The sequence below is a fragment of the Podarcis raffonei genome, chromosome 2, assembly GCF_027172205.1.
Source record: "Podarcis raffonei isolate rPodRaf1 chromosome 2, rPodRaf1.pri, whole genome shotgun sequence".
Classification (NCBI taxonomy): domain Eukaryota; kingdom Metazoa; phylum Chordata; class Lepidosauria; order Squamata; family Lacertidae; genus Podarcis; species Podarcis raffonei.
This window is the reverse complement of record NC_070603.1, coordinates 36,423,255-36,437,646: the sequence shown is the minus strand read 5'-3', so window position 1 is coordinate 36,437,646 and position 14,392 is coordinate 36,423,255. Positions and strand designations below refer to the sequence as shown.

The 14,392-nt window shown below is 45.1% G+C and overlaps 1 protein-coding gene across 4 annotated transcripts in view; it reads left to right on the top strand.

The window, feature by feature from the left end:
• Window positions 1-2,468: 2,468 nt before the first annotated feature.
• The window catches only part of RNF157 (ring finger protein 157), a 74,701-nt gene continuing 62,777 nt past the window's right edge, over window positions 2,469-14,392 (top strand). For 2 of the 4 annotated variants that reach the window (XM_053375967.1, XM_053375966.1), the window contains exon 1: window positions 2,469-3,720. In XM_053375967.1, coding sequence (XP_053231942.1) covers window positions 3,633-3,720 — 88 coding nt within the window. In that variant the 5' untranslated portion in view covers window positions 2,469-3,632. Of the gene's footprint in view, window positions 3,721-3,800; window positions 4,125-14,392 lie in introns of those variants that run through there. The other 2 variants (XM_053375964.1, XM_053375965.1) reach the window with 2 other exon arrangements.

Below are 14,392 nucleotides of genomic sequence, written 5' to 3'. Positions count from 1 at the left end.
TATTTATCAAATGACAGAGGTGACATTGAAATCTGATGGATTATCATTGCTGAGTTGCCCAGAGGATGGGTGTTAAATAGAGTGACTAAAATGTTACTTATTAATCTTCTTATGGTGTGTGGTGGAGGGGAGGGACTTATTGGCACGCAACTGTAGAGGCTATTAAGGAAGGGCTGCTAACAGTGTTTGAACTGGCACAAAGGTAGAAATTTTATTCATTTCTTTCAACAATTTATGTATTGTTTAACACCATAGTTATGAACTCAAGAGCCTGCTGGATCAGGCCAATGGCCCATCTAGTCCAGCATCCTGTTGTCATAGTGGCCAACCAGATGCATGTGGGAAACCAGCAAGCTGAAGAAGCAACGATACTTGCCTCAATATCAGAAAGGGCACCCATTCATGTTATAACGGAATCAGCATGGTGGCACAGGTTTGTTATTGCTGCGGTTTATGAAATACAGTGTTTGTCATACAAATGCAACTTTACAGCAGGCAGAAATTCAACAGGTGAATGGTTTGAGACATAGTAATAAAGCACACAAAGTGTATACGAATGTCATGCATACATTTAAAGGCACAGGAAGCCTTTCTTTGAAAGAAGGTAACAACTCTAAGGCAACAGAAGAGTCCTGATTGCCCATCTTTGCCTTCTAATTCCAGCACATTCTTATCCCAATCGAGATATGGGCATGCTCCTTTATTTGTGTGCTGATTCAGGCACATTGACTTTGTGCGGACTCAATGGAAAAGGGAGCAATCCCAGGGTGCCCCCATTTCTTGAGTCTGGCTTGCGACCCTGCTGATAAAAAGTCTGGCCAGATTAAATGTTGGCCACCTTACACTGCACTCTTAAGTACACATAAAAGGACATGGGTGGCGCTGTGGTCTAAACCACTGAGCCTCTTGGGCTTGCCGATCAGAAGGTTGGCAGTTCAGGGTGAGCTCCCGTTGCTGTCCCAGCTTCTGCCAACCTAGCTGTTCGAAAGCAAAGCAGGGCAAGTAGATAAATAGGTACCTCTGCAGTAGGAAGGTAAACGGTGTTTCCGTGCGCTCTGGCACTCGTCATGGTCCTCCATGTGCCAGAAGCGGTTTAGTCATGCTGGCCACATGACCCTTAAAGCTGCCTGCGGACAAACGCCGGCTCCCTCGGCCTGAAAGCGAAATGAGCACAGCAGCCCCATAGTCACCTTTGACTGGACTTAATTGTCCAGGGGTCCTCTACCTTTTACCTTTACCTTAAGAATACATACTAGAAAGCAAGTCCAAATGAAATAAAGTGTGTCTTTCTGGGTGAGTATGCGTCGGCCTCCCCGGCTTAGGGTGAAATAACCACCCAATCCCAAGCTTAAAATGCAAGCCCCATTGGACCAAGTCTAGGATTTCCCCTCAACAGGATGACGAGGAAGTCCCCAAAATTCAGCAGGGCTGGCTTACCCTTCTACAGTAAGCATATTATTATCATAATTCAATTTATTACCCCGCTTTCAACAGCAGGTCCCAGGGTGGGTTACGATTTAAACCTCAAATTTTAAAGCAGTTAAAAACAGATTGCACTCACAGGAATAGGGAGGGGCCCTGAAAACATGCATCCTAGGTGTCAAAGGTGTAAAGAGGTGCATCTTCTGCATTCTCCGAAAGCTGAAGCAGGCAGATGCCCTTCTGTGGGGAGGGAATGCCACAACTTAGGGGGCTGCCACAGAAAAGGCCCTCACCTGTGCCACCACCCCAGAGTTTCTGAGGGACGTGGAGCTACCAACTCCTCTCCTTCCATGCTGAGCTTAACACTGGGGAGGGTCTGTAGGGAAGGAGATGGTCTTTCAGAAATAGGGTGGAGTGGGGGGGGCATGCTTAATGTCATTTGGGCCTTTACAGACCCTCCATGTGTCTCAATTTCCTAGGGACAGTCCCGGATTTACAGAAGCCATCCCGATTTCTGATTTGATCCCAGAATCCCCGCTTTTCCTTCGGACCTCCCCATTTCCACCAGAGAAATGTTGGAGGGTCTGGAATTATGCAGCCTCCTCACCCAAGGAGATAAGTAACTATACAACCATTAGAAGATATCTGAAGGCAGCAGTTTTTTGGTGTTTTAATGTTTTATTGTGCTTTTATATATGCTGGAAGCTGCCCAGAATGGCTGGGGCAACCCAGTCAGATGGGTGTGGGGCATATCTGTCAACCTTCCCTTTTTTTGCGGGAAATTCCCTTATTCCAGCACCGTTTCCCGCTGCTTCCCCGGATTGTTAGATATCCCGTAGACTGTCCTTGGGACAGGTGAGGCTGCTGATCCCTTATTTTCAAATCTGAAAGTTGACCGCTATGGTGTGGGGTGTAAAATAATAATAATAATAATTAATAATAATAATAATAATAGAATAGGACGTTGCTGTTTTCATTGAGGAAATGTTAGAGGACAACTTGAAATTGGGCCCAGAAAGAGCTGGCAGCCTATGATTCGGAAATAGTGTATGTATGCAAGACATTTAAGTAAATTTCCTCACAGCGCCACCGCCGGACTTCTTTTGAGAGTAAACAAGGCTAGATGGGCTCCAGCTGTAGGCTGGAGGAGCCCGGGCCTGCAGCCTCGCGGCCCACCGCTCCTAGTCAAGAGTGGCGCATCTTGAAAAACATATTTGCAAAGTTGAAGCAGAAAAAGATGGGAGGCAGGCAAGCAGGCGGGTGTTCGCACCCTCGCGAAACTTTTCCCTTCCCTTGCAGCAGGCCGGCCTGTGGTGACTGAATGCCTCTAGGAAGCACCGCCTTTTATTCCAGCGAAACGTCCCCCAGCGCCTACCAAGGTGAACTTGGGCAGCTGGCCGGCGGCGGAGTCCACACGGCCACCAGCACCGCCGTCGCTGCTGCTGCTGCTGCTGCCGCCGCCCTCGCCCTCCCTTCGCTCCCCTCCATCGGGCCATGTGCCAGTGAGCTGCTGGGGCCGCGAGAGGAGGCGCCGCTGGCTGCTTAGCAGGCGGCCTCCATTGGCTGGAGAGCAGGGCTGCCGCTCACGTCAAGGCGGCGCCCAGCTCCTTTGCAAAGCTGCCTCCGCCGCTGCTGCAATTGCAGCGAGAGGAGAGATGAGATGCTGCTGGTGCTGCCGAGGTTGCCTTCTGCACTCGTAGCAGCAGCGGCCGCAGCCCAGAGCTTGAGCTATGTGCATGATGATGCATGCAGCGCCGGCTTCTTCCCGCCCCATGCCAGCTGCACTGCTCTATAAGGGATTCCCGTTAGCCCAGCTCGCCTAAACGGTCCCCAGGTTGATTCACTCCTTTCGCTGGAGGGGGGGCGACGGAGGAGGAGAGGGGGCGGAAAGGAGGGAATGGGGGTGGAAAAGATGGGGGGAATGGCTGCCTCTGTCCCCTGCTCGGTAGCAGCAGCAGCAGGCACCGCCACCCCCCTGGGGGCAGCAGCAGGCAAGTCAATGCGGCAGCTTCTCCAGTGAGGGACTAGCAGCGCAGTTGCAGGAAGCAGCGGCTGACCTGAGTGCTTGCGCGCGTGTGTCTCCTTGCTGCCTTTCCGCGCCTCTCCTCTCGCTTTGCAAAGGTGCGAGCTAGGGAGGCGTCTCTCTCCAACCCCCAACCCCCGACTGCCTCCTCCCCGGATGCCCTCTAATACTGTATTACGTCTCAAGCATGGGAGCGCTAACCAGCCGGCAGAACGCAGGAGTGGAAGAGGTGGACATCCCGTCTAATTCCATCTACAGATATCCTCCTAAATCCGGTAAGGCTTAGCCGGGATGGGAGGAGGAGCAGCAGCGGGGAGAGGCGAGGAGGGGAAGAGATCGGGGAACTAGCAGTGTGACGAAGCAAGGGCTGGACAGCTAAACTCCAGGCGGTAGCCGGGGGGAGGTCGCTGAATTTCGGCTTTGCACAAGCTGCCTGGGACGGGGGTGAAAAGCAGGACTTGCCTTTAACTGCACTGAAGCTGCTTCTTTGGCGGGGAGGGGGGCGCAGCCAACGAGTTTTCGGAGAGTTTTGGTGTCGGTCGAAGAAGGTCTCCCATGCAAGTATCTCGAGAAGGTCTGGCGGCCAATGCGGGTTTCTTTCGCCTGGGTCGACCTCCTCTAAAGCGCTCCCGGTGGCATCTGAATTGAGATAACAACATTCATGGCATCATGCTTGTTGGTAAAGAACCTTTAAAAAATACTAAGTATTCTGTGGTGTTGTTGTTTTTAAAAAAGCCGAGCCCAAATCCAATGAAGGATTGCAGTTCCTTTTCCCTAAAATATCTGTGTGTCCTATGCCACCCCTTGGAATGTGGTTTTCGTACTTGGTACCTATATTCACATTTTCACATGCTTGTTTATATTCTAATTGCTGTTTGGAACTATCCCATCCATCCTGCTGTCTAACAGTTTTTACGCTGTTGCTCACGATGGAATGTTTTCCAGTATTGATGGGACAGGGATACTGGGTTACTGAAGCCACACATGTAGCATTAGGTGGGATGAAATCACAGTACACTACTGTACTTTTCTCACTCTCCTACATATAGGTGTAGAACTTCATGGTCTGCTTGTAAGTTTCCTCCTTTTTTTTTTTTTTTTAAGGAAGCTAGAGGTAATGGTAGCTAGGAGAGACAGGATAAAATGGGATTAGAATTTAGCTTGCATGCAATGTGTTGGGTAGCTGATTTTTTTCTTGACACTGTTCCTGTGCCTTTAACAGTAGTCTGGCATGCAGAAATTATGACAGGTTAATTTCCATTTTTTTTTAAAAAAGGTTTTCCTGCTCCATTTTTTTGTCAGGCAGCTATTAAAGGAAGGAGGCCATGTGCAAAGGAAGGTACTTAGGAGCTATTGTGCATAAAAGAGGATTTGAGCAGGTAGTATTAGCCATGCAGGAGTTGGGAAAACATGTAAGTGCCAAATATTCTTCATCCTGCCTTTTAAAGGTGTATACTCTTTGCGTCTGATCATTCTGGTTCTGAGGTCCCCAGTGTATGCGCCAAGGCTCCTCTGCCCTCTCTTCCTGTTGGCTTTTTTGTTGCATTTGGTTGGGTGGAGGGGCTTGGCTGTTTGAGTGGGTGCTGCCTTCTTTCTTCTAGCTCATTTGTTTTGGGGTGAGTGTAAATGCCTTGCCTGCTCAGGGGCGTTCTGAGCATCACCAGCTTTTCCTCGTGTTAAATAGGTATTATTATTTTTTTAAAAAAAGCCTGTGAGGGCCAAAAGGTTGTGGACCCTTACTGTAGTTAATTACACAGGAGAATGCTTTGCAAAAATGGGAGCAAAACTGTACTGCGCATCCTAGTAACTTGTAGTAGTTGCATTGAGACACTACGCTACACAAACGGATAGTTTCATTTCTTATTCAGCTATCAGCATTCTGAATGCATTCCTGTGCACACTTAGAAACCCATCCTGTGGACCTCAGTGGGACTTAACTTTTGAGTAAAACTTGCATAGGGTAGCCTTTGCTTGATTACTTAAGATTAACTCCAGTTTCAGTCATTGGGGCCTGCATCTGAATACATGTGCTTTAGAATGAAGGTGCCAGGATATCTTACTAATTATAAATGAAGGGTGTGGTCTTTTTTAGCTGCTTTCCATATTTATTGCTGGAATTTTTAGAAAGGGAGCTGGGTATTTTTTACTAATATTAGTGTAGCACATCAGGTTCCCTTGAAGTCATGTTTCTATTAATTATTTTTAATTGTGTGTTTTGAAGATTTAACTCCCATTGGGACAGTGTAATTCAAAACAAAAGGGGTTTGGTGCCCTCAGATACTCAGAAGGGCACCTATCTAACCCATTTGTTTCTAGTCCCTAGTGAGCAATCTTTGGAGTCTAGGTGATTCCAGAGTTCTTGTTGAAGCTCTGCACTAAGTATATTGTTAGGAACGAGTAGTGACTGTGTATGACAGTACCAGGGGGCTGGGACTGGTGCAGAGGCCAGGGGACATGCCTAAAGAAGATGCAATCTATTGAGGCCTCATCATAACTGCTTCTTGCTTAAGCCCCACATTGTCTTACTTTCTTGAGTTCACTTGTCAAGGTCTGGGTAATAGTTGCTTTCATTTATCATTTCTCAGTTTAGTTGACATCCAAGACCTCATATGGAGTGCATGTTTACAGAAGTTGTGACCTTAGCTTTCACAATAGTTTCTCTTGGTGCTACAAACATGCTTGACTTACTTTTGAGTAAACATTCATAGTAGGGTTGTGTTGTAAGGCCTACTATGTTAAATAGGGCTTACTCCCGTGTAAGCTTCTACAGAATTGCAGACTTAGTTTGAATTTATATGCATACTTAACCGGGAGTAAGCTACATTCATTGTGGCAGGATTTACTTCCAAGTCAACATGTCTAGGATTGGGTTGCATGACCGCAGCTTTCTGTCTGTTTCCTTGATCCTAGTTGTCATTTAATAGCTGCTGAAAATATCAAAAGCTGCCTTATATTGAGTCAGACTATTGGTCCAGCTAACTCAGTACAGTGTTACATTGGGTTACAAACACTTTGGGTTACAGACTCCACTAACCCGGAAGTAGTACCTCGAGTTAAGAACTTTACCTCAGGATGAGAACAGAAATTGTGCGGTGGCACCAGGAGGCCCCATTAGCTACAGTGGTACCTCAGGTTAAGAACGGACCTCCGGAACGAATTAAGTTCATAATCAGGGGTACCACTGTATTGTCCCAGGCCTACCTTGATATGTTGAGGATTATTGTTGTTTCATGAAGAGTTTTTAACCACTGCTCATTTCACTGTTTATCAGGAGCATTTCTCTTCCATTAGAGTAACATATAAGTTCAAAGTCCTTTGTTTTATTTAATTTTCAAGTCACAACTTTATGACCTTTTAAAAAGAGGGGGACGTAAGGTTGTGTTTACACTTGAAAATGATTTGTTTGGCACTGGAGATTGTTAACAATAGGTGGTAATTTTGTTAAGCAGTTAGTTATTAAGTTAAGGTAAAAGAAAAAGGGTCCTTAATGATGTCTCCATTGCCCAAATTACTTGCTGATTACCAGCAAGGACCTTTGCAGAGTCATTGTTAACATAAACTCGGTTTCTGTATTGAGAATACATGCCTGGCTTTTTCAGTAGGCAGAGCAGCTAGAATCGGTTTGCTAAAACATCTGCCTGGCTGTTGGCATTTAGCAACTTTTCTTCCACCAATTGGGACAGAAGGTGTTTTCTGAAAGATTCATAAGCATAAACAGATGATGCCTGCCTTTCCTTTAAGAATTTTTTTTTAAAATGGCCACACATTGGTATGGTGCCCTTTCTGTGGAGTTATGCCTTGTCCTTGATGGGCTGAGTGCGGTAGGAATGGCCTTTCCGTTTGGGCCATCAATCTCTTTAACGGCTGCTGGTCGTTTTCTTATTTGTGGCTAGTTTATTTTTTATAACAGAAAGCTTTTCAGCAGCAGCTACCTCTTGAAAGAAAGAGCCTTTGGTGTGGGGAGAGTCATTTGGATGCATGAATAAGCATGCCAAGTGAACAGATCAGCAGTGTGCTTGGTGCTGTATAAAACACAGGCAGCACACAGTTCCTCCCCAGAAGCTGTGTCTGTGATAGGTTAATAACACATCAACCAAGAACACATGAGCCTTTACACCAGGGGAGTGTGGCTCTCCAGGCCTGCTTACCTGGCCCTTGGGACACTCCTGGGACTACACCCCCTTCAACCTGCATCCTTCTCTGGCCCTGATCCACAGCCTCCTAGAATGTTTTTGGATGCTGGAAGGCACCCTTGAATTGTGATAGTGCCTCATGCTTGTCTGGATGAAGGCTGGAGAGGTATGTATGTATTGTGGTGATAGTGGTGGGTATCACAGAATTGTAGAGTTGGAAAGGACCACAAGGGTCATCTATCCCAACCCCCTGCAATGCAGGAATATTTTGCCCAACGTGGGGCTCGAACCCGCGACCTTGAGATTAAGAGTCTCGTGCTCTGTCGACTGAGCTAGGTAGAAACCTTTGCATTCTGCATGTCTGCAATGTAGCCTACTGTGCAAAGGTCTCAGCTGTGGCCCCCGCCCACTTTTTCCTCTAGCACCCCCCCCTTCGCCCCCGTCAAGGCTGCCCTCTAGGTAACGCAGACCTCAAGCTAAAACAGGTTTCCCACCTCTGTCCAGGCTGTGTGCTAAATCAAGTAAGATGCTTCAGGTGCCAAAGGGAGAGTGGGGATGGACTGCTACCTACCATAACCCATGGTCCTCTCCCGTCTAGTCTGACTGTGAAGCCACAAGGGTGAGGTTTATTTAGGGAGCATTGTTTTAAAGGGAGATGTTTTTAATTTACTCTACAGGGTGGGATGCTGCCCGAGAGGTGCTGAGCATCAGGTGCGCTGATGGCTGGCTGTGCCTAACTCCCCACAGGATGTGGGCTTGTTGGCAGAGGAGGGTTTAATCTCCCTAGGTGAGAGGTGGGGAGAAGGTGTCTGTATTGCCTCAGGTGGGAATGAGTGGTGTTTTTCTCCCTGCTGTTGTTTTATTGAGTGGACCTATTTTTCTCTGCATGATTATAGGTTGGTTAAACATTTGGGTGTTTTATTGAGGTCAGAATTGAGCAGCTGAAGTGATGTGCGTATAAGGAAAGTGTGCTTGTTGGGGGGCGGTTCTGTTTTTTAGAATGTGTATGTGAATGATTTTGGTGATATTTATGATACTTTCATGATACATAATGAAATTATTTTTGTAATTATTTATTATGATTTGTGTATGTTTTGCTTTGGTGGTTCTTTTACTTATTTTGTACATCAGAGAGCTATTGATTGTGTTCCTTAAAGTGTGGAATTGTTTATTAGTAGTACAATATTGTTTTATATTTAAATGTGGAGTTTGCCTTACATTTTCCCCCCAATTGATTCATTTTTGCTGGGAAACATTTCGTTGAAATATGCTATGGCAAACTAAGAGGATGCACTACGTATTTCTTACCTCAGAGCAGAATAATGTTGTGAGGTACCATAAAGTAATTTTTGCTAGTAAATGAAGATCAAGAGGAAGAAGTAGAAGCATCTAAGGTTAAAAACTTTGTACATACTTGACTCTTACCTTATATGCCTTTTTGGTTTTTTACTGTAAACATTTTAAACATGGCAATGTCCAGTATTTAATTGAGAAATCTGACCCAGGGTTCTAAGCACACTTCTCTGCATGTCCCAATATCCACCAAGATTGGTGGCGGTGTCAAAAAGAGAAAATGAATAAAGCATTGGAGTCTATCAGCTAGGCATCTTCCAGATCTATCATCTATCAGCAAGGAAGGGTACAGACTGGCTGAGAAGGTGGTCATGCATGCATATGAAAGAGAACAGGGTGACAACAGTTACTTTTGCCCTCCCCTTTGTGGCATACAGTCTCCCTCCACCCCCCAGTGTTCACCAAGGGTCATTTAGTCCAACCCCCTGCAATGCAGGAATCTCAGCTAAATCCTACATGGCAGGTGGTCATTCAACCTCTGCCTAAAAACCTCCAAGGAAGGAGAGTTCGCCACCTCTTGCGGGAATCTGTTCCACTGTAGAAAAGCTCCTACTTTCAGAAAGTTCTTCCTGATGTTTAGTCAGAATCTCCTTTCTTGTAACTTGAATCCATTGGTTTGTGTCCTAGCTTCTAGAGCTGGAGAAAACAAGCTTGCTCCATCCTCCATGTGACAGCCCTTTAGATATTTGAAGAGGGCTATCATATATTATATCAGTCTCCTCTTTACTATACTAGGCTAAAGATACTCAACTGTTCATCTTAAATCTTGGTTTCCAGAACACTGATCATCTTGGTTGTCCTCCTCTGCACACTTTCCAGCTTGTCAATATCCTCCTTAAATTGTGGTGCCCAGAACATGCTGCAGTACTCCAGGTGTGGCCTGACCAAGGCAGAATAGAGTAGTACTATTACTTCCCTTGATCAGGACACTAGACTTCTGTTGATGCAGCTTAGGTGGTGAGAGGGAGGGGTTCTTAACTCCTTTCCACATATGCTGTTTCCACTGCTGTAAATTGACCAAAGCGCTTTCTCGTTTAGGAGAGACTTGTCTCTCCTGTGTCACCTCTTTGCTTCCACTGGAAATGGTTCCCCTTCATTTAAAGGAGCTGTTAGGCTGCCATGAATCTCACTGCCTCTAAATATGAAAATTCAGTTAGCTATCATGGCGCAATGGTCAGTGTCTGTCTGTGGGGAAACTGCTGTATTTAAGTAGTTGTTGCTAAATGTGGTCAACTACGTTAAGTGGGAAGAAATTAAAGGAAGAAATAGATGGTGCAATTAATTGGTGGCACTTGTTAGGGCGGCAAAGAGGATGGCATCAGAGTAAGGAGAGTCTAGTGAATATTATCATTTTATTTGGCTGCTTGGACAGCAGTGCTTTCTGTCACGGCGCTAGAACATTGAGCATCTCTGTTCAGTCAGTGGCCTCCTGCTTAACCATGTGCTCTCTGCCAGAGCAACAGTGGACATTGTCATTCATACTCGTAGGGAAGGCACACACAGGAGAGAGAAGAGTGTGTCAAAGGGTGGGGGAACCCCCAAGAGAGCCTGTCCAACTGTAACACAACAGCCCTGCAGCGCTGTCAATGGGACCTGTTCTCTGGTAGTTCCTGCCACCACCCTCTCACTTATTCTTGCAGCCTAGATGGGACAGGACCTGGGATACACCAAAGCAAAAACTTTTTTAAAGGCTCCAAACCATTGCACCCAGCACTCCTCAGTCCAACCTGCTCACAAACTGCTGGGGGAAAGCAGGGCTAGATTCCAGCTGCCTTATCCTAGCCCAAGATCAAAGCAACTAGCTCGTTATCCTGGCAAAGCCTTCTAAACTTCCTAAAACCCAGGAACTCTGAGGCCAACGCACCCTGCATTTTTCCATACGGTTCTCTTATAAATGAGAAAACCTGAAAATATTTTGATTGAAGTACGGGGTAAAAGCAGTGGGTCCCCAATTGATGCCCTCCTGACATTTTTGAATGGCAACTCCTCTTGGTCCCAACCAGTCTGGTCAAATGTTGGGGATGATGGACATTGTAGTCCAGTATTTGGAGGGCTTCACTGGTTATGGCTGCAATCAAAAGTATGTAGAGATAGGTTCAAGCTCACTAACTAGTCTCCCCCAAAGTTTACCTTTTGTTCCTGGGCTCTTGTCAGCAGCAGATATAAATAAGCTCTACGGTGCCTGTTCCAGAGAGTGCTGCTTTATTAATGGCTGCGTGATGTTCATTCAGCTATTGTAACAGTGGGGTTTCTTGGACAAGAATACAGACAGATGTACTTAATCTCCGTAAAGATCCTTAAGTAGGCCAGAGCACATGTCAGAACCACCACATGGATGCTGCCAAAAATATGGTCATCTTGTGGCAAGTGATTACTGGCTGTAATGAGTGCTGTATGGATCTGTGCGACCACAATATGAGTCTCCTTGCTACTATTCCATGTTTCTGATAGTTGCTGGCAAGGCTAATGGAGATACACAAACTACTCTTGGGATGGTGGTGATTTTATATTTCTATCCTGCCCTTGCTCCAAAAGGTAGCAAATTACAAAGCAGCAAAACAGTGCATCAGCAAATAAAATATAAGCACTTGAACTTCAGGAATATCTAAAAAGATTAAAATCATCTGAGAATTGTCGCGTATCCTCACAGCTTATAATGTCAAGGCTGCAAGGAATACGGTCTTTCAGCCATCAAATGCCTTGGTGAACAGAGATGTTTTAAAATTCCTCCTGAATGTTAATGATGGGGACAGAAGCAGCTCACCTGGGGGCGGGGAGCATTCCACATATGGGGTGCCACTCCTGAAAAGGCCCTATCGTGCCAACTGTTCTGCCTCCACCTGTATATAGCAGTGTTGCATAGGCATGATGCCAACATTTTGGAAGTTAGACTTTTCGTAAAGTTGGAGGGGGACAGTCTTGGTGACCCGAGTCAGCCCTGTGTAGTAAAGTGATTGGCGGGGACTTTCTTGAATTTTTTTTTAAAACAAGGATGCAAAGTTCCAGCAGCACCACACAAAATCTTATCAGAGCGAAATTTTAAAGACTATCGATTGCAACCATGCTGCTCTGTTGCAGCTTCAGTTCACTGATTGAGGTTTGGATATGAGTAGTTCTTGACAGATGGTGTGCTCTATAGATACCTGGTCAGTTCTTTTAACATGAAATAGGGTTGTATATTTTCTGCAGAGTAGGTTTGGGTAAAAATGGCAGAAATTTTACGAGTGAGAAGAAAAAGTGGTAGGTGGACTTGACTGTAATTAAATCTCAGCCCAGGACTGAAAATTACTTGTGTGGAATACCTATTGGTTGTATGCGTTCAGAAATTGTAAACGGGCTTGAATTTATAGTAATGCAATAGATTTCTCAAGAGATACGTTTTTCCCCTACTCCATTTTGCAGTGGCGCCCATGGAAGGAGGCAGTCAGCTACTTCTGGTAAATGCATAGGCTTATTCTGTCACAGCAGATGAGCTGTTTACTGTGGAGAAAAGGAAGTGCTTCTTGGGTTTATTGACCATTCATACTAAATACTTCTTCAAATAAGCCTCCAGATACATGGAGCTTCCTGCTGTGATTTTCCTGTGCTGTGTTTTCCCCCCCTGGAAATTCCCAAACACACTCCTGGCCTTGCTGGTTCCTTTATGAAACGTAGGAGCCCTTTTTTGGCCCTATGTGCAGGAAAATAGGGAGGGGGGGATACTGATAATCTGATCAGGAAGTGGAACAGTTTGAAGGTATGGCAGGATTCAGGTGGGAAAAGATACCTTGACTCTCTGTTTAAATATGATTATATTGCCCACTTCTGTGTGTCAGTGTGGCAGAGGAGAAAGCATGAGTTAGGATTAAGAGAAACACACCCTTCCATAAGGTTCCTTATAATCATCTAGCCTTGAGTGCTATACAGTACTTACTGTTCAGTGGAGCCTAACCCCTCAACCTAAAAATGTTTCAGTGGTTCCCAAACCTTTTCCATTTGAAAATTGTTGAGGGTCTAGGTGGACCATTTAATGATATTTCTTCCTGTTGTAGTGATCGTAGTGTGCAGTGCTAGATGCTGTGTGATTTTAAACTTCATTTTTGTTGCTGCTTTTCTTATACAGGGTGAGTCCTTTAAAAGAGACCCTGTGGGTACAGAGTATACATGTTCCACGGGGCCTCTTTTAAAAGACTCACTCTGTATATTGCAGTTTATTGTACTGAAATTTTAATTCCATAGAATTCAAGCTATAATACAATAAAATGCAATATAATAAAAGAACACAATAAAAGCTCGTATGAATATTTAATGCAATGAATGTGCCATCTTCAAACACACACACACACACACACACACACACACTGCAGACTACCTGAATGTGGCCTGCAGAGCAGATTTTGGAACCCCTTGGTGTGGATGATTCACAAGCCTGTGTGCAGCCTTTTATTTCTAACCAATTTAATACAATTGACATAATCAAGTGGTAAAACTCTTCCTGGATTAGGCCATTTCAGGCTCTAGTGGTTTGGACCTGGGTGGGGTTTTGTATGTTTAAGTGTGCCCTTACGGGAATAAACCCACTTGTAAACTAGTGTAATGGAGAGACAGTTTAGAGGTTTTTAAAAGAAAGAAAGCATTTAAACATGCATCAAAATAGAAAAATATACATAGTAAGAATTATGCCAACCAATCAAACCATTACAATATAATACTCACTGTATTGTGAACACATAAGATGAAGAGTAGGGAACCTTTGATCTGCCAGATGTTGCTGAACTACAACTCCCATCAAGCCTGGCAGCAAGCATGGCCAATGGGCCAGGGATGATGGGAGCTGTAGTCCAGCAACATCTGGAGGGCCAGCGGTTTCCCACACCTGCATTAGGTGCATCATTGCTTTACACTATTTAGCACATTTTATTTCCCACTTTCCAATGTGAGGCTCCAGACTCGGGCTGGCTTAGCTTCAGTAAAACGGCTGTATCACTTCTTCCTTAGAATAAGGGAATGTGCATGATCTGGTACTCTTTTATGTGGCTATAAATCATGAATATGAATGGAAACTCACTTGTGTTAAACTGGTTTATTAGAACCTCAAGCATATTGTGAAATATCTATTAATTTCCTTACAATAACACTTGAGGAATATTTTAGTTAAAACACCTATTACAATATATCATAAACTAATTCTGGCTGAAGCAGAAATTGCTGACCTTGTCGAGGCCTTCCAGGTTTTTCATTAAATCTGGTTAGTTAACTAGATCATGTCCAGCAGAGGTTTCACGTTGGACGGACAATTGGGCCTGGCTGACCAAGACTGTTCTGTTCCATGCACAGGTAAACAAATCTCCAAACTGAGAAACAGACAAGACATTTCCCCCCTAACCCCACCCCCAAAGTTGCATCATACGTATCTTCTTCAGCTTCTCTAGATACTATCCAGCAAGACCGGTCGAGAGCAGTAAGGGGCTCATGGGAAAGG